This window comes from Osmerus mordax, chromosome 2 (assembly GCF_038355195.1).
Source record: "Osmerus mordax isolate fOsmMor3 chromosome 2, fOsmMor3.pri, whole genome shotgun sequence".
Lineage (NCBI taxonomy): Eukaryota > Metazoa > Chordata > Actinopteri > Osmeriformes > Osmeridae > Osmerus > Osmerus mordax.
The window spans coordinates 1,716,290-1,735,595 of NC_090051.1; the positions used below are offsets into that span (position 1 = coordinate 1,716,290).

At 51.6% G+C, this 19,306-nt stretch overlaps 1 protein-coding gene across 1 annotated transcript in view; it reads right to left on the reverse strand.

Annotated features, from left to right (window-relative positions):
- The window catches only part of lrp2a (low density lipoprotein receptor-related protein 2a), a 63,508-nt gene that overhangs the window by 29,481 nt on the left and 14,721 nt on the right, over positions 1–19,306 (reverse strand). The window contains exons 12-39 of the mRNA XM_067253239.1: positions 18,869–19,092; positions 17,893–18,099; positions 17,533–17,735; positions 17,251–17,391; positions 15,545–15,748; positions 14,262–14,454; positions 13,567–13,692; positions 13,137–13,267; positions 12,694–12,831; positions 12,120–12,401; positions 11,657–11,896; positions 11,215–11,334; positions 10,459–10,575; positions 9,804–10,184; positions 8,414–8,428; positions 7,604–7,852; positions 6,464–6,675; positions 5,763–5,947; positions 5,122–5,350; positions 4,797–4,974; positions 4,351–4,479; positions 3,364–3,530; positions 3,133–3,276; positions 2,883–2,992; positions 2,204–2,381; positions 1,642–1,855; positions 762–1,001; positions 106–294 (exon numbers count right to left, since the gene is read on the reverse strand). Of these exons, the coding sequence (XP_067109340.1) occupies positions 106–294; positions 762–1,001; positions 1,642–1,855; positions 2,204–2,381; positions 2,883–2,992; positions 3,133–3,276; positions 3,364–3,530; positions 4,351–4,479; positions 4,797–4,974; positions 5,122–5,350; positions 5,763–5,947; positions 6,464–6,675; positions 7,604–7,852; positions 8,414–8,428; positions 9,804–10,184; positions 10,459–10,575; positions 11,215–11,334; positions 11,657–11,896; positions 12,120–12,401; positions 12,694–12,831; positions 13,137–13,267; positions 13,567–13,692; positions 14,262–14,454; positions 15,545–15,748; positions 17,251–17,391; positions 17,533–17,735; positions 17,893–18,099; positions 18,869–19,092 (5,146 nt within the window). The remainder of the gene's footprint in view (positions 1–105; positions 295–761; positions 1,002–1,641; positions 1,856–2,203; positions 2,382–2,882; positions 2,993–3,132; positions 3,277–3,363; positions 3,531–4,350; positions 4,480–4,796; positions 4,975–5,121; positions 5,351–5,762; positions 5,948–6,463; positions 6,676–7,603; positions 7,853–8,413; positions 8,429–9,803; positions 10,185–10,458; positions 10,576–11,214; positions 11,335–11,656; positions 11,897–12,119; positions 12,402–12,693; positions 12,832–13,136; positions 13,268–13,566; positions 13,693–14,261; positions 14,455–15,544; positions 15,749–17,250; positions 17,392–17,532; positions 17,736–17,892; positions 18,100–18,868; positions 19,093–19,306) is intronic.

The following is a 19,306-nucleotide window of genomic DNA, read 5'->3' on the forward strand; positions in this document are numbered from 1 at the left end:
CCTGCCTTTAATGAGTGAATGATTAACGAGTCTGACCAATTCATAACCGAGACCAAATTCCCTATCTGACCATCCCAGCAGCAGCTCCCCAGGTCCTCCAGGTACCTGCGGCCCAGTCCACTGCGATGCCTCGGATTCCGTTGCGTCCGATCCCGGACGTGACGAGGCCGCGGAGGCCGGAGCCGTCGGGCTTGATGCGGCGGATCCCGTTCTGAGACGCCACGCTGCTGCTGAAGTCACACCAGTAGATGAAGCCAGACGCCATGTGCACGTCAATGTGGAGGGCGTTACGACCTGCAGGACACACACAGTCAGTCAGACAAGCAGACAGTCAGACAGACAGACAGTCAGACAGTAACAGGAGACAGTCAGACAGACAGTCAGACAGTCAGACAGTGACAGGAGACAGTCAGACAGACAGTGACAGGAGACAGTCAGACAGACAGTCAGACAGTCAGACAGTGACAGGAGACAGTCAAACAGACAGACAGACAGACAGACAGTGACAGGAGACAGTCAGACAGACAGTCAGACAGTGACAGGAGACAGTCAGTCAGACAAGCAGACAGTCAGACAGACAGACAGTGACAGGAGACAGTCAGACAGACAGTCAGACAGTGACAGGAGACAGTCAGTCAGACAAGCAGACAGTCAGACAGACAGACAGTGACAGGAGACAGTCAGACAGACAGTCAGACAGTGACAGGAGACAGTCAGACAGACAGAGTCAGTCAGACTGTCCACCTCTTCCCCACACCCACCTCTCCCCGCCACAGGCACCATGGCCTCAGAGTGGTCGGAGCCCTCCAGGCTGAAGCCCTTGAGGGCGGACAGGGTGGAGATGACCACGTAGGACTGGTAGGGGCTGCAGGTCCTGTTGTCGGCGTTGAGCGTGAAGCCGGTGGCGCAGGCGCAGGTGAACATGCCCGCGGGCCGCGGCAGGCACAGATGCTGACACGCGTCCACATTGTTGCTGCAGCCGTTGGAGGTTCCTGCCGAGGCTGGGGAGAGAGGGAGCGGGGTGAGGCTGTGTAACAGAGGCTGGGGAGAAAGGGAGAGGGGTGAGGCTGTGTAACAGAGGCTGGGGAGAGAGGGAGCGGGGTGAGGCTGTGTAACAGAGGCTGGGGATAGGGGGAGCAGGGTGAGGCTGTGTAACAGAGGCTGGGCAGAGAGGGAGCGGGGTGAGGCTGTGTAACAGAGGCTGGGGAGAGAGGGAGCGGGGTGAGGCTGTGTAACAGAGGCTGGGAGAGAGGGAGCGGGGTGAGGCTGTGTAACAGAGGCTGGGGAGAGGGGGAGCAGGGTGAGGCTGTGTAACAGAGGCTGGGCAGAGAGGGAGCGGGTTGAGGCTGTGTAACAGAGGCTGGGGAGAGAGGGAGCGGGGTGAGGCTGTGTAACAGAGGCTGGGAGAGGGGGAGCGGGGTGAGGCTGTGTAACAGAGGCTGGGGAGAGGGGGAGCAGGGTGTGTGGGTAGAGGGGTGTGTGGGTGTGTTTGTGTGTGCGTGTGTGTCTTGTTTAACTACCCTTGTGAGGATCAGAAGAAGACTAGAAAAATTGTCAGTCCTCACTAGGCTAGTAAAACAAACCTGCGTGTGTGTGTGTGTGATCAGCGTAGCGACCCCCTGTTGACCCCTGGGTACTCACTCTCCCTGTAGTGGATCTTCAGCACCCTCAGTCCAGACACGTTGTCCCTCAGGACCACCTTGTTGGCCCCGGTCGCCTTGTCCACGCGCTCGATCACCTCGAAGTCGCGGTCGGTGAAGTACAGGAAGCCCTCGTGCACAGCCACACCCCAGGGGTGGGACAGGCCCGTTACTATGGTGATCCGGTTCGAACCGTCCGGGTCCCCACGCTCTATCTGTGCGTTGCCAACAACAACAAATCCTCAAAAGAACGAACGTTTACAAGATAGATATTTCGCGATTAATTTAGTAGATGCTTTTATCCAAAGCACTGTAAGAACAACAGAGGAGCAGAAGTTGACAGAATTTTTGTGGCGAAGTCTGAATTGTTGTCAGTGTAGCTATATTCAACGCTGATCTGAATGCACTGTCTATCAACCGAACAGTGTTGCATGTGTCCATCAACCTCGCGGTGTGCTATCATATAACATTGTTATCCTCCATCTAGTCATGGTAGTGATGCTGTGACTGGGTCCCAGGCTGTTGTGTTGGTGTTCAGGGTAGTGGAGAGGATCTGAACCCACCATGCCGGTCCCTGTCACGGCCCAGTACAGCTTGTTCTCTCTGATGTCCACAGTGAGGAACTCAACGTGGTCCAGGTTGTTGGTGAAGAGGATGGCAGGGTTGCCCCCGTCCATGTCCGCCGACGCCACCTTGGCAGGGATGCCGCTCTCTGTGCCCTGGTCCGCCCAGTACAGCTTCCTACAGACCGGGCCAACAACGCTCAACACTCAGGGAATCATCGACCAAAACATTTTACAAACCACAAAGGAATTCCAGTTGTAAATGCCAAATGCCAGATCTGATCCTCTCGGGGTGACAGGTGTTGAATGCTGCTGTGCCCAGAGTGTATGAGGCTGGTGGAGTGTGTTGTGCGGTGTTCAGTAACAGGGGTTGTGCTCTCCCGGGGAGGGAGAGCAGAGGACGGGCGGAGAGGGCTCAGCAGCAGAGAGGGTGAGGGGCCAGGCCAGGGCAGTGCCAGGCCAGGGTAGTGCCAGGCCAGGGCAGTGCCAGGCCAGGGCAGTGCCAGGCCAGGGTAGTGCCAGGCCAGGGCAGTGCCAGGCCAGGGTAGTGCCAGGCCAGGGCAGTGCCAGGCCAGGGTAGTGCCAGGCCAGGGTAGTGCCAGGCCAGGGTAGTGCCAGGCCAGGGCAGGGCAGTGCCAGGCCAGGGCAGGGCAGTGCCAGGGCTGTGTTCAGGGCTTACCCACGTGCCGGGTCCACGGCGATGCCAAACGGACTGCCAGCACCGGTCGGAGAGCCGTTATTGGTGATTAGAGTCTTCCTGTACTGCACCTCCCCTCTCAGTCTCAACACCTGAAAACACACACACACACGCACACACACACACAAGTTTAGTTGCACTGCCAGCGGAGGAACAATAACAACAATCATTGCCAGTGGGGTTGAATGCCGTTCAGCACAATGGCCTCTCCGCAGCTCCATGTCCTCCTCACCTCGATAGACTGGGTGGCGGGGTTGGTGTAGTACAGGTTCTCCGTCATCCAGTCCAGAGCCAGACCCACGGGGGAACCCAGGATGGCTGCAGGGGCGAACTCTGTCCTGTTGGTCCCGTCTGACCTCACCCTGTGGATCTCCCCCTGAGGAGCAGGACGACAGGCCGGGTCAGACCCAGGCCACAGCAGCGTCTCCTGCTGAGGCTGGAGGGTGGAGGCGCCACAACTCACCGGGTGCTCCACCCAGTAGATGGTCTGCTCCACGTCGTCGAAGTCCACGTCGTACCCGTTCTGAAGCCCTGCCACGGGCACCATGGCGTTGTTGTTCTTGTCGTTGGGGTCCAGGGAGATGCCGTAGATGATGCTGTCTCTCACCACCACTAAGAAGGGGTCCTCAACTGTGGAGCACCACAGCAGACACACACACACACTCAGGAATGACCGGACTGATCTTTAGGATCCTACATTAGACCTGGTCCTCATTTCACTGGCCAGGAGTGGACACAAGTGGTTTTGGTATTCCTGTTGTACCGTGAAACAACAGAAGGTCTGAAGCTAACATTCTGAAGAAGCCTTCATCTTAAAAAAGAGAAGGGGCTTCAGATTGGCTGGTGAAAGTTTGTTCCACTATCTGATTCGCTTTGTCATCAGAGATTAGAATCAACGGAGGGCTTCAGGCATTCTCATTCTTAGGTAATCATTCTCCTCTAACGGGGGAGAATGTGTTCTGCTTGGCTTCAACAAGCTGAAACCTGAGAGGAGATAAGCTGGTGACCTGAAGAGGACTCCCTGGACTTCAGATTAAAGGTCCCTTGTCTTGTTGAAACCTTAGACTCACTTATGATTCTCAATATTTACCTCTGGAACGGGATTTTACAAGAGAATTTAAATGGGATACTGTTGACAAGCCCTTAGCTTCAAAAATATTGGTCTGTTCAGTGAGTCTTCCAACTTTATACAGCCTGAGAGCTGTGTATGCTGGAAACACGCTTTCCTTTTCTCTATTAGTTTTATTAGTAGTTAGTTGTTTTGTTTTTTACAAAAAGATTATCTCCATGTTCCATGTTAGGTAAATTCTGCAGTGTTTTCAACAATCCCTCATTCCCTGTCTACTTTATATCTTTTTTGATATCAGCTGCATCTGACTTCCTTTTTCATCAGGCTGAGTGCTGAGTGTTTCCCCGGGCTTGGCCCAGCCCGGCCTGGCCTGGCGCCTACCTCTGGCACAGGTGACGTTGTCTGCAGCCAGCGTCCAGCCCGAGGGACAGGCGCAGGAGAAGAAGCTGGGGCCCACAGCCGACAGCAGGCAGATATGAGTACAAGAGCTCTGCAGGCAGTGGTTTACACCTACACGCACACACACACGACAAGGACACACACACACACACACACACACACAAAAGACAAGGACACACACACACACAAGGACACACACACACACACACACACAAGACAAGGATACACAGACACATGCACACAAGACACACAAGACGTTTACACACACAAAAACACGTACAAGGCAACAACACACACACGCAAATCATTAGAGCCAAGTGTGAGGCAATCGCGTCATGGCGAGGACACCACGACACCAAACCATTGAAATCCCCCCCATCCCTGATGCTAACGAGCTAGCCCACGCTGCCGGCCCCTGGGGGGCGTACCTGGGGGCTGCCTGGCCGGGTGTACGGCCACCAGACCCATGGGCTGGGAGAGGGTGTCCAGCATCACGGTCTGGTTGGCCCCGTGCCACTTTTGGGCTCGGATCACCCGGTTGATGTATCTGTCGGTCCAATACACAAAATCCTCAAAAATGGTAATTGCGTGGGGGTGCTGCAGTACCTTGTTATCGAGAGCAGCAAAAGACAAGAAGTGCATTTTACTCACATCGTTCAACACAAACGGACCATTTGTTAGTTTCTTATGAATGTGTGATGTCGTTACGCATCAGTTACAGTCTTTACAGTAAATCGTGTGTCATCATCTCACCAGGTCGCTGGCCAGAACTTGCTTCCTGTTGTTCCCGTTATAATCACAGAAGTCAATGAAATCCAGATAGGCGTCGGCAAAGTAGAGCAGGTTGTTAGGGTAGTCGATGGTGAGGCCGTTGGGCCAGTACAGCTTGCTGCTGATGATGGTGGTCCTCATCTTCCCATCCATGCTGGCCCTCTCTATCCGAGGGCTCCTCCCCCAGTCGGTCCAGAACAGCAGGTGGGCACTGCACAGCAGAGAACACCATCAACACCCAGCACAGCCTCTAACAGGGGCACTTCTGGAGAGGGGGCCACGGGGGGCCAGGGCCCCTGTGACAATAAGCTTGGACCCCCTTGTGGCCCCCCTAAATGTAGATTCTAGCTAATTATAAACATGGTATTTTTCCTGATAATGCCTGCAGTGATGGAGTGAAGAAAACTATATGACAACAATAATGTTTAATGTAACTGGCCCCTCTAACAGTACAACTGGCCCCAGCTTGGCCCCCCCCAGTTGAAACGATTTAGAACCTCCACTGCCTCCTAATGAACCTATGTGGAGGGACCAGTCATGGCTATATAAACAGTACAGTAATATACACTGTTCTATCTCCAGTAGAAGGTTCCAGGGTGTTCCGTGGGGCCCTGTGTCCTGACCTGTCTCTGGGGTCCAGGACCAGGCCTCTGGGGTTGGTCACATTCTGACTGATCAGCACAGTCCGGTGGGTTCCGTCCAGTTTGGACACTTCGATGGTCTCTAGGACGTAGTCCGTCCAGTACAGGTTCCTGCCCACCCAGTCCACAGCCAGGCTCTCTGTCACTGTCACCCCACTGTCAAACACCTGTCAATCACAGTGACACCTGTCAATCACAGTGACACCTGTCAATCACAGTACCACTTACATGCCACACCATCAGCTGGAGGTCCAGCTTAGGACACAGGAAGAAACTGATTGACCCAGTGATATATATTTATATATTTCGGTGTGCCTTTAAAGCTCCTTTAATCGAGATGTTATCGTTGCACTGTGGTATTCTTTTTTAGTACACTATGCCTGGTAACCGAGATGCGGTTATTTTGCGATGTGGCTAGTAAAGCAAAATCAACAAAAAAATAGATCTTTCTGTGACTCTGACCACTGAAATATTGTTATATACTGGACTTCTGATCCTTGATCAGTACATTGCTTTGTATAAAAGAGTGCCTAAATTAATGAAACGTAAATATGAACACTGTCAGGGAGCCAAGGTGAAAGAGACATATAAATATCCTGTCGACAGTATCCCAGAGGGCCGTGGGTCAGTCCTCTCAGTATCATCCTCTTACACAGAGACAGCTAGGGTCGTTCTGTGCTCACCACTGTCCTGTCGCTGCCGTTCTTGTGGGCGCTCCAGATCCGGTCCTGGCTGGTGTCGGACCAGTAGACGCGGTCCGCCACCGAGTCAAAGTCCAGAGCCACGATGTTGCGTCCGTCCCGGACCAGCGAGCGGACCACGTTGGGCTGGGCGATGATGTCATCCTGCACGATCTGATTCCGGCTGGCGACCAGTAGGAAGGCCTCGCGCGAACCTGCCAACAGATGGTGTTTTTAATCCGTCACCTGTGTATTATTCAATGAAATACCTTCAACCAGTTCATCTGTTCACTTCAGGGCTTTGCTGCTGTATTGGGACGGACAGTGAAGAATGACAGGAAATGTATGAGTGAGAGAGAGGGGAGGACATGCAGGAAACGAGTAGGATTCGAACCCAGGCCCTTGCTGTAAGGCCTCAGCCTGCCTACGTACGTGGTACACATACTTGACCTGTGAGCCACCAGGGCACCCCCGTACACACTGTACCTGTGACGCAAGCAACTCCAAAACAACAGCGTCCGGTGAACAGGTCTGCTCAGGAATCTAACAGGGTGGATAAATGCGGCCTTGTTGGGAATAACGGCTTACTGGATTACAGGGCCTTTCAGCAGGTTATCTCTGAGGGAGAAGGCCTCATGTCAGACGCACTCCCCATAAACAGGCCTTTGTTGATAATGATGTCCTAATTACCCTGCAGCAGAGCCAGTGAGTGACACATATGTTATTTGTCTTATCTGGGGAAACCAGAGCAGAGCGGGGAGAGAGCGGGGAGGAGAGACAGCGTGCAAGAGCAGATGTCTGTCGGCAGCCTTACATCCATTAGCTCCTGTCACGGAGCCAACCAATCAGAACGCCTCGTGTCTGTGTGGGCCGATCAGATCTGCATCCATCACTGTCCCCTCACAGAGTGGGTGGAATCCGGCCAGGGCTCATTCCCTCATTTTCTAATTTGCCAGATTCCGTTTTTGGAGGCAAGAAAGTTTGGAGTCGGTAAGCGGGCCAAGATCATCGAAGCCAACATGGCTAGGATATCAGGCGCTTCAGGGGGAACAACCGTCAACGTGTTCTTAATAAAACTCTCCTCAGATCCACTGTGGGGTACTTCATCCTCACAGGGACTACATTACCCATGGTGCCACTCACCCGAGGCCTTGCAGGTGCGTTGGTCTGCCTCCAGAGTGTAGCCGTCCGTGCAGCGGCAGTGGAAGGAGCCTCTCTCGTTGACACACTGCTGGCTGCACAGCCCAGGAGGGCTGCACTCGTCCATGTCCTCGCAGGTCTTGGAGTCGTTGCTCAGCTGGTAGCCCATGGGACACGTGCACTGGGCCCCAAAGGGCCCCTGGATGCAGCCGTGGGTGCAGCCCGCGTTGTTGTCCGAGCAGCTCTCCTGGTCTGGGGGGAGAGAGAGGGAGAGAGAGGGAGAGAGGGAATGAGACGACGCCATCCACACATGGTGCAGCAGACACCTTCCTAGCACGGAAGTCTGAATCCAGACCAGTGACTCTCAACCCTGGTCCTGAGGACATGTAGAACTGCATGTTCTACATGGTCTTCCAACACACCTGAATGTCATAATCAGGCTTCTGCAGAGCTTGATGACAACCCGTTCATTTGAGTCAGGTGTGTTGGAGCAGGGAAACATCCAGAACATGCAGAGCAGGGTTTAGAAACACTGGACTAAGACCAATACATTCATAAGTACAAGCCATGGATCCGGGTATTTAAAGTAATCACAACGCTACAAGTCAAGCATCATACCCCTCATTGACGAGCTCTATGAACGCACTGAAACACCACCGCTACAGACAGATTGACTACTACAGCCCATCACATTGCTTCGATCGTGTTTTGCCATCAGTCTATGAACATTCAGGAGGTTAGTGTGGATGGCCAGTTTGGGGGGTGAATCGGGACTTCATGCATGAGGTTTAGCGATTGAGGGTTTGTGCCTACCTGGTAAGGGCTCATCTGAAAGCAGTGAGGGGGGGGCCAGAGAGGAGAATTACAGATCACTTTCAAATTAAGACATACCAGATCAACACATGCATGATTTGAACATGAGATCAAGGACACGTAACATAATTCAACATGACAAGAACATGAGAATGACAATGACATTCGTGACAAGTACTTAGCTTTACATTTACATTTAGTCATTTAGCAGACACTCTTATCCAGAGCGACTTACAGTAAGTACAGGGACATACCCCCCGAGGCAAGTAGGGTGAAGTGCCTTGCCCAAGGACACAACGTCATTTGGCACAGCCAGGAATCGAACTGGCAACCTTCTGATCATTACTAGCCCGATTACTGATTACTAGCCTGCTTCCCTAACCGCTCAGCCACCTGACTCGCTTTACACACGAAATGCTGGCATGTACCTAAACATACCACAATGAAATCAAATCAAACGTAATTTGATCCACAAATAACTGCAAACAAAAAAACAATGAATGTACGACGAAATTGCATCAAAAATAAACTCAAGAAGTTTGGTGAAGCGGTCAATTCAAGAAATAAAAAATATAGTCTAGCTGTATTATAGCCTAACTGTTACGTCCAAAAAAGAGAACCAATTTCAGGAGGGAGTCCAATAAAACTGGTGATATCAACTTTACTTGTAGGTCTTGTTGCTACACAGTAACGTTTAAGTGAGAGCTGGCTTACTTCTTAGGTAGATCAAAATGAGATCAACAGCACCTGCGTAAGTCTAGGCTAGCTACTTTATTTACAGCGGTAGCCGACGCATAAATAGCCTTCATGTTTAGACTGCAGCACAGTAGCCTAACAGAGTGCTATAGGTGTGGGATGGGTTAATTCATCTCCATAAACTCAGCCAAACTTAAGGCTACCTGAAGTTTTCTTCCTTACTTTGCTTGCTAAGGTCTTTCGTGCAACGCTTTAACAAACTTTAAGGGAATCCTTAAGTATACGACCAAGATAAGGAGAAAACCTTAAATACTTAAGGTAACATTTAAGGAAACCTAAATAGACTAATGGCGAATTAAGGGTGCTTTGTGCAACCGATTATATTTTAAGGAAACCTTAACTCTGACTTTAAGGAAAATCTTAACTGAAGGTGTTTTGTGCAACCGGCCCCTGGCATTTACCTAAACATCCCACGATGAGATCAAATCCCACGTAGGACGTGAAAACAGATGGGAGGACAGAAAGCTATTGCTCATGATGTGCAGAAGTACATTTCACAATTTCAGTCGAAGTGCGCACGCAAACATTTCAAAGTGACAGAATCATTCTGTCGGGCAGGAGGGTGCCTCAGTCATTAAGTGAGCTGGGTTTAGCGGCGTCTAGGAAGAGAGCGAGGCACAGGAGGACGACTTACTGCAGAGAGGAGACTCATCCGCCCCGTTGGGACAGTCGGGGGTGTTATCACACACCCGGGTCAGGTTGACACACACACTGTGACCCGGGCACTGCCACTGCCAGCCTGGGCAACGGAAGGGTGGCGTGGGGCAGTCCCTCTCGTCACTCGCGTCCCTGCAGTCGTTGTCCCCGTCGCACACCCAGCTGGGGAACACACAGTTGCCGTTGTCGCAGCGGAACAGCCCGGTGGCGCAGGTGCGCGGCGGGCAGGCGTGGTGCTCGTCGGAGCCGTCCTCGCAGTCCGGGTGGCCGTCACACTCCCAGGAGGAGGGAACACAGCTGCCGTCAGACTGGCACTGGAACTCTGACTCGTGGTGGCACATGCCAGGGGGCCTGGTGGCTGGGGGACACAGGGACACGCGGTACACGCTGTCAAACCACGTGTCGGAAGGAACGTAGAACTGCCCCACAGTAGCTTGTATTCAAATACTTAGTGCGATAGTTTGACCATCTGAAATGTTGAGGTTACTTCAGTATATTTGCTAGTCTGGGTAGCTGCATCCATTGAAGGTCAGATCCACAAGACACACAGTAGCATTTGCAGCCATGTCTACATCCCTTCTTATATTCTCAACCGTTCAGACGCACGAATAAAAGAGAAGTTCAATACTCACGACAGCCTGCCTCGTCAGAACGATCACTGCAGTCGAACACGTTGTCACAGCGATAGTAGGAGTTGACACACTGGTGTCCGTTGGAACACTTGAACTCAGACGCAGTGCAGTTGTAAACTGAAAGAAAGCAGTATTACACGATTAGACCGAAGCTCTCTTGCGGTGTAGGCCGAGGAGGCTGAAGCAGTTTAAAATATGCAATCTGTGTTGTACAATACACAACAAGCTCATGAGATCAATGGTGTAAGAGGATTATCAAATATGAACGTAAGTGTTTCACAGTACAGTCAATTAACCTCTCCCAGGTCCACAGGACTGGCTAGGCATTCGAGATGTAAATCCTCCCATACATTAAGCAGTCAGGAGTAGAACACAGGACTCCTGCAGATAGACGAGCGTTGGACTAGACGCTGTGTGTGTGTGTGTGAGACTGGTGTGTGTGTGAGACTGGTGTGTGTGTGTGTGTGTGTGTGACTGGTGTGTGTGTGTGTGTGTGAGACTGGTGTGTGTGTGTGTGTGAGACTGGTGTGTGTGCGTGTGACTGGTGTGTGTGTGTGTGTGTGTGTGACTGGTGTGTGTGTGTGTATGAGACTGGTGTGTGTGTGTATGAGACTGGTGTGTGTGTGTGTGAGACTGGTGTGTGTGTGTGTGTGTGTGACTGGTGTGTGTGTGTGTGTGTGTGTGTGTGTGTGAGACTGGTGTGTGTGTGTGTGTGTGTGTGTGTGTGACTGGTGTGTGTGTGTGTGTTGCACTCACTGCAGCCCTGCTCATCGGCCCCGTTGGCACAGTCGCGGTCCCCGTCACACACGTAGCTGGGGTCGATGCAGCGGTGGTCCGGGCACTGGAACTGGCCTGGGTGGCAGGTGCCCGTCATGTCTGCCAACACAAACACACACACACACAAGTCACACACCAGTCAAACACACACAAAAACAGTCACACAAACACAAATCAGAGACACACACAAACAAATCAAACCAGTCACACACACACACAAAGCACTGCCTCCGATCTGACTCCATAACTATTTCAAAAAGCTCTTAGTAAGTCTCCAAGCTGACTTAAACAATCTGAGCAAAGCTGACTTTTGAAATAGTCTCCACAAACAACATAGACATTTTGAAATACGGCTTTCCTCTGAAGGAGTTGTGTGTGTGGCGTTTTCCTGCAGAGCGCTGGCCTGTGAGGGGAGACTCACCGCAGCCGGCCTCGTCGGAGCCGTCCCCACAGTCGTTGTCTGTGTCACACAGCCAGGTGTGAGGCACACAGCGCTGGTTGGTGCAGGTGAACTGGCTGGCTGAGCAGGTGCCGGGCACCCGGGTGGGGCAGTTCCTCTCGTCGCTGTCGTCGAAGCAGTCGTTGTGCCCGTCGCAGCGCCAGCTGCTGGGCACACAGTGCCCGTTGGCGCAGGTGAAGGCCGTGGAGGAGCAGGAGGTGTCTGGTGAACAACCAAAATACACATTTTTATATTCCTAAATACAAAGTGTGGACCGACTTTCTCAATCTATCAATCTATAAAGTGATAAGTCTCTTTTTTATATATATATATATATATATATATTTGTATTTTATTTCATTTCAAGTACTCTACTCTATTCTATTCTATACTGATCTAAAGTCTAACTGACACTTCATCTAGAGACGGCCGCGTCACGAATTACTGTGAGTTCCGCAGTTCGCTTCGTCGCTGTTGTCATGGCAATCGTCGGCGCCGTCGCATCTGTAGCTGTGGGGGACGCACTTCCCGTTGGCGCAGGAGAAGGAGTTGGCGCCGCACTGCAGCATGGGCGGCTCGCTGGACGGGTCGTCCACGCACGCCTGCTGGCCGGGCGCCAGCTTCATGCCGTACGGACAGCCGCACACACGCTGGGAGTCCGGAGCAGGGAAACAGAAATGGCTGCAGTCTCCGTTGGGGTTGATCTCCCTGTTGCAGAAGTTGGAACCTGAGGAGGGGGGTGGAAGGAAGGGGGGGGGAGGGAGGGGGAGAAAGAGGGGGAGAAAGAGGATGTTCGAGGGGGAGAGAGGGGAAGGGAGAAGGGGAGGTCGAGGGGGAAAGAGGGGAAGGGAGAAGGGGAGGTCGAGGGGGAGAGAGGGGGAGATCGAGGGAGGTAGAGGGGGAGGTCGAGGGGGAGAGAGAGAGGTATGATTATCCTGAAAGTGACAGACAAGCGGGGCTGGAGGACGCGAGTGAGGCCAGTGAGGCGAACAGCAGCAGCAGCGAGGAAAGCGACTCACCTGTCTGGGAGTAGGAGTTGAAAGATTTGACATGCATGATGTGGCTGACTCCTCTCCGGATGATCACCATCTCCCCGCCGTCGCTCTTGCGGACACGGACGATGCCACCCAGGCGCCAGTCAGTGAAGTATGCGTAGCCTGAGTAAGCAGAGCAACACTGCTGTGAAAGACAGGCTGCGGATACCTGAGCGCAACCCTCGACTCTCCCATCGTCCCCAGACATCTCAGGGTTAAGATTCCTCAGTAATTACACCCTGAAAGTATCATCAATCAAAGTCCTAATTAAATTCTAGGGATTGACATTTCCATGGCACCAAGGCTTCGATTCATACAGACATAAATGCCTCCATGGCACCAGCCACTTGTTGGTTGTTACAATCAAACAGCTGTCATTGTTCTCTCTGCTTTATCAACTGACTGCCACGAAGGTAAGACTCAATTACCCCCAAAGATGGTGAGGCCGAACGGATGAGAGATCTGGGTGATGCGGTCCAGGGACAGACGATTCTGCCCGTCAAAGTTGCTGTGTTCGATCTTATCAAAGAAGGCGTCCACCCAATACAGGCGCATTGAGCTGGGGGAGGGGGAGGGGGGAAGGGCAGGGAGGCAACATTTACACACAGAGGCACAGACGTTCCATCGGTGGACGGATTACAGATGAACATAAGACGCTTAATCAGGTGTTAGACCAGATGATGTCAGTCCACAATGTTAAAACGCAGTCAGAGTTAGTTAACCTAAAAGAGTTGTTTTCTTGTTGACATTCACTGCTGCATTTTGCCCGCAAACGGAGAATTACTGGAAGAGGGAGAGTGCTGTATTGTGAGGCTGGCCATTATGGTAGAGCCAGTGGGCCAGGGGCTGTTGGCTCACCTCCAGTCAATGGCCAGGCCGTTGGGCCAGCCAAGAGTTGTGTTTACAATCGACGAGGCATGTGACCCGTCACACCAGGCCCTCATAATCTTGGCCGGACGGTACCAGTCTGTCCAGAAAATATACCTGCCACAGAAAAACACACAATAACCAACAAAAATCAAATCTGCATCAAGTATTGCGATTTTACACATTTACCAACAAAGAAGTCCCTAGCGGGCGCACAAAAGTTACACATCTTTCATAGGGATTGTGGAACATAGACGGTTTATTGGAGACCTCCACTGGGCTTTTACGTTTAAGCCAAATTCTTAGTGCTCACTACAATACCAGCCTTCATGCAGAACTAATCTAGGCTGGTGGACCCAGAAGCCATGTGGCTTTGAAGCTATTGGAAATAACCTCCACTAGCACCAAATAAAGACTCCTTTTATCAACTGGAGGGTTAAAGCGTGAACAATCTATGAATGGGTGTGCACCGCTGGCATTGTGGAAGGTGTGACCAAACACAAGTGGCTCATTTGATAATGTTGTTTTCCGTTCCTAGGGACCCAGGAGGGACCTGGGATGAAAGTGAGGTTCTCTCAGTCTCACTTATGCTCTCTCTGAGTTCTGACTGTCCCCCGACCACGGCACTGGAGTGCTGTCCTGATTCTGACAGGATCTACCCACACACACTCCTCTCCTTCATTTACCCGATGACAGGATGCACCACGATGGACCTGGGGTTGTTCAGGTTGCGTACGATCGCCCTCCTGGACTTGTCGGCCAGTTTCATGACAGAGATGCTCCTGTAGCGCGGGTCGGTCCAGTACAGGTTCTTCGAGATCCAGTCGTAAGCCAGATCCTCCACGCCCTCCACCCGATTGGCTGCCAGCACCTCCCTGCCTGCGCAGATCAAAGCAGCGGCGACACCGTTTAACACGCAGATGAAAGCGGAACATAAGTAGAGTCAATAGGCTGTCAGCCTGTGTTTGCCCCATGTGGACCTGACGGAGGACCAAGGGGCAGGGAAACACCACAGCCCCTAACACTACACCCTGGATCACAGCACGGGCGTTTCATACACTTTATTTATCTATCTATTTAATCATAGATTAATTTATTTTTAGGATGGCTGCAGAATTAGTTTTTCCATGGATAACCACATCAGTAACTTCTTTTCCAGACCTTAAGGGTTGTACGTTGGAAGATGAATACTGAACCCTCTTGAACTGTTGCACTACAGTGGCCCGCCCCGCTGGTTCTACGCTGTTCTAGGGGCAGCGCTCTGCTGGCGTTGCTCTGGGTTACGTGATCACTTCCCGGCCGCCCGTGCCCCCTGTCCTCCCTCCCCCAGAGTACCAGTCGGCCCCTGCTAGCCCTCCCCTAACTCTCCCTGCTAGCCCTCCCCTAACTCCCCCTGCTAGCCCTCCCCTAACTCCCCCTGCTAGCCCTCCCCTAACTCCCCCTGCTAGCCCTCCCCTAACTCCCCCTGCTAGCCCTCCCCTAACTCCCCCTGCTAGCCCTCCCCTAACTTCCCCCGCTAGCCCTCCCCCAACTCCCCCCGCTAGCCCTCCCCCAACTCCCCCCGCTAGCCCTCCCATAACTCCCCCCGCTAGCCCTCCCCTAACTCCCCCCGCTAGCCCTCCCATAACTCCCCCCACTAGCCCTCCCCTAACTCCCCCTGCTAGCCCTCCCCCAACTCCCCCCGCTAGCCCTCCCATAACTCCCCCCGCTAGCCCTCCCCTAACTCCCTCTGTAAGCCTCCATGGAGCACACGTCCCAGCTCTCTGCTGGGAGGGGTAACAGCCAGCGATGTGCACAAGGTTGAAACACTTCCAATTCCTTCAAATGTTTTTAGATGTTTTTCAACAACAAAAATAAGTCAACAGCCGTCCTACACTGAGAATAAACACACGTTTGATTGTGAATTCAACGATGAACAGAAATCAAATTGGAAATCCATCCCATCATATATGCAACGTGCCATCCACACCTGTGCCGTCCACTCTCTGCTTGTAGATGATGTCTTTGGCCGTGTCTGAGAAGAAGATGGCGTCGTCCTCGGCGCTGAAGTCCACCCCCACGAAGTAGGAGGGTGCCCCGGTGATGGGCAGGATGATGTCCTCCTGGGAGGACAGGTTGAAGGGGATCCCTCGGACGGCCAGCTGGCTGGAGAAGAGCAGGAACTGACGCACAGCTGTGGAGGACACAGGAGAGACACACACAGGGGAGACACACAGGAGAGACACACACAGAGGAGACACACAGGAGAGACACACACAGGGGAGACACACAGGAGAGACACACAGGAGAGACACACAGGAGAGACACACAGGAGAGTTTCATTGTAAACAGGGCTATACAAATGAAGATTGATTTTGATTTGGAAGTTTGATGGTAGACAAACTGTCAGATGACAGAACTTGTTCAACTGGACACGGCAGTGTTGTAGTCAAGACCACCTAAACCGAGATCAAGCTGTGTATCGAGACCGAGTCAAGACCGAGTCAAGACCAAGACCAAGGCAGGGCGATACCGAGTCAAGAACAAAATCACTCAAAATAAACAATCAGTAGGGTTTGACTAGGTAATAAGTTAGATTGGATCTGTAACTGTATTTGAACAAAAAATGTACACTCTTAAAATAGTAGTACATTATTTTTCTTAGAGGCGCGTCAGTACTCGGTTTCTGCTTTCACATCTCTCTCTCACCCAAGTGAAGGAGCGCGGTACTACAGTGTTTAACTTAAAATGATCAAGTCGGGAGAGCAGCTGACATGAGTAAACTTTGATGTAACATAACTTTATATTCATCATTAGCTACATCTTTATGTGGCCTGGCTCATTATCACAAACAAAATCTGGCAAGCAACTGAAACTAACAACCTGAAACATACAATATGTTATATAGATAATAATAGCCTAAATCTATTTGTGTAATGAGGGGAAAGATTTCCGAAGTGTTTTGGTACAGATGCACATTGCAAACGTTATGTAGCTTAGCGTCACTTACGCCTAGCTTACCTTTTTTAATGTTTTCTTGCTAAATGCCGGTAAAAGTTTGATGTAGGCCTAGTGCCAGCCGTCTCAGTGAGCGTCTCTTTGAAGCATTTACACAAACTGTGTTTTCTTTTGGACGTTGTAAACTTTGTGGTTCAGGTAAACAAATCTAATTATAGGTTATTTGGCCAACATCTTCAGACAGCCACTGTTTTGACAATCTTTCTCATTCACCTTTGTCATGCGAGGAGGGGTGATGGGTAATGTATAATTAGAAATTAGTTAAGTTATTGGTTGCATTTTAAGCGTGGCATTTTACATCCAATAACAGTAATGATATTAACAAATAAATTATACAATGCACAGGAAATGTTGTGATATTCCCGCAGTTGTGGTCTTGAAATAAAATCCTGAGTCCTCTTTGTCCGATTCCGAGACAAGACTGAGACTTTCAAAATGTGGTCTCGAGAACAGAATATAGGCTACCAAAGACTAGAATATAGGCTACTAAAAAAAAACTTGAAGAAAATCCATTAAGGAGCACAGATAACCTTGGGCTTAATATGTGACCTCTGAACCCATCACCAGAGACAACGTCTACCTATCACAGTCTACCTATCACAGTCTACCTATCACAGTCTACCTATCACAGTCTACCTATCACAGTCTACCTATCACAGTCCAGCGCAGGTCTCTTACCCACACATCTCATGCCATCGGCGTGAAGGTCGTAGCCCATGCGGCACTTGCAGCGGTAACCCAGGCCTCCATTGTCACTCCTGTGGCTGAGAACACAGATCTGCTCACAGCCACCCCTGTCTGTGCCACACGGGTTGGACACTGGAACAAAACAAAACTAAAAGTCTCAGAAACCGTCAGTGTTGTGCACTGAGACTGGCCTACTGAGGCTTGAGAAGGCTGTTTGAGGACCCACTGAGCGTTATGGAAGTGTGCTTTTGATGTGAGCGCTGTGGTGCTCACCGTACGGCTGTCTGAGCTGGTGGACGACGGCTACGCCGTGCGGGTTCTGGGCCGTGGTGTACAGCACCTGAGGGCTCGTGTCGGTGAACTTGTTGGCTTTCATCACCGCCATCTTGGTCCAGTCGGTGTAGTAGACCGTGTGCTCGAACAGACTGATGCCAAAGGGGTGAGGGATGACAGCCCCTCCATGGACCACGGTTTTTCTGAAACGGACACAAACAAGCCGTTTGAGCTCCTCCCAAGCCGGCTGTACAGTAGCTGCATCTTCCCACAAGGTACATCAAGACGACTGTTTTCGGAGTTGGACCTCAACAACGCTGACCCCGGAAAGGAAGAAGAACGGTGTGTAACCGTAGTTACCTGTGAAGGCCGTCGTAGGTTGTGGTCTCGATGTAGTCATAGCGACTGTCCACCCAGTAGACCCGCTGGGCCTCGAGGTCCAGGGTGATCCCGGCCGGCCAGCCCAGCTTGGTTCTGATGATGCCGTAGCGGTTGGAGCCGTCCATGTAAGCCCTCTCCAGACCCGGCTCTCCGTTCAGAGAGTCCCAGTCAGAGAAGAACATGTAGCTGGACACAGACACACAGGTCCAGAGTTAGCCTGCTAGCTAGCTAGTTAGCTAGCATCTACATGATACGTGACACAGACACACAGGTCCAGAGTTAGCCTGCTTGCTAGCTAGCATCTACATGATACGTGACACAGACACACAGGTCCAGAGTTAGCCTGCTTGCTAGCTAGCTAGCTAGCTAGCATCTACATGATACGTGACACAGACACACAGGTCCAGAGTTAGCCTGCTTGCTAGCTAGCTAGCATCTACATGATACGTGACACAGACACACAGGTCCACAGATAGCCTGCTAGCTAGCTAGCATCTACATGATACGTGACACAGACACAGCTGTGTATGCGCTTCCATGAGAGCCATCCACTATCTGAGAAAGTTTAGAATTCAAGACAGGATTTCCTTTTTTAATTCAAGAAGACTGTGCCTTTGTCCCTAGTTTAGGGATACAGTCAATCGCTCTAAATCCCATATCAACAGAAACTGTACTTTCATTGTCACTTGTCAATCTACCTGGGGCCACCTGTGGCCCATCCTATCTTCTTGAACTGTACTATTGGATTACAACGAGGGTCATCACTTTTATTGCTCCTGGCTAATCCCCCCCACCCTCCCCACCCCCCCCACCCCCTCCCAGGACAATCAGCTAATCTCTTACACACACACACACTCTTATTATTCCCTACCGATCAAGCACGACAGACAGAGAGGGGAGGATGTAGGGATGGGCGACCGGACAGAGGAGGAGGAGGAGAGGAGGATATGCTCACCCCACTGTCGGGTCCACGGCCAGGCCTCTTGGGTTTCCCAGGTTCTCTGCCATCAGCGTGACCCGGTTGTTCCCGTCAAAGTCCACCATGTCGATCCTGTTGACGCTGGCCTCCACCACATACAGTTTACTGTTCACCCAGTCCACCGCCAGGTTCTCAGGGTAGTCAACCGATACGTTCAAAACCACCTGCAGGTTGGAACCGTCCATATCAACCGAAAACACCTGCCCACAAAAGAGAGCTTTGTTGTCAGGAAGGAGATTAGGCCTTTGGTGGTTAGCTACAATTTCTGGAAATGCATGGAAACAACAAGCTGTACGATGGTACAGTGGCCACGCGATGCACTATGACAGAGCGAGCTGCTGCTATTTACTTTTGTCAAACTATTGACCACTTCATTTGTTCCGTTCCATTTTTGTGTCGCAGGAAGCACTTTGA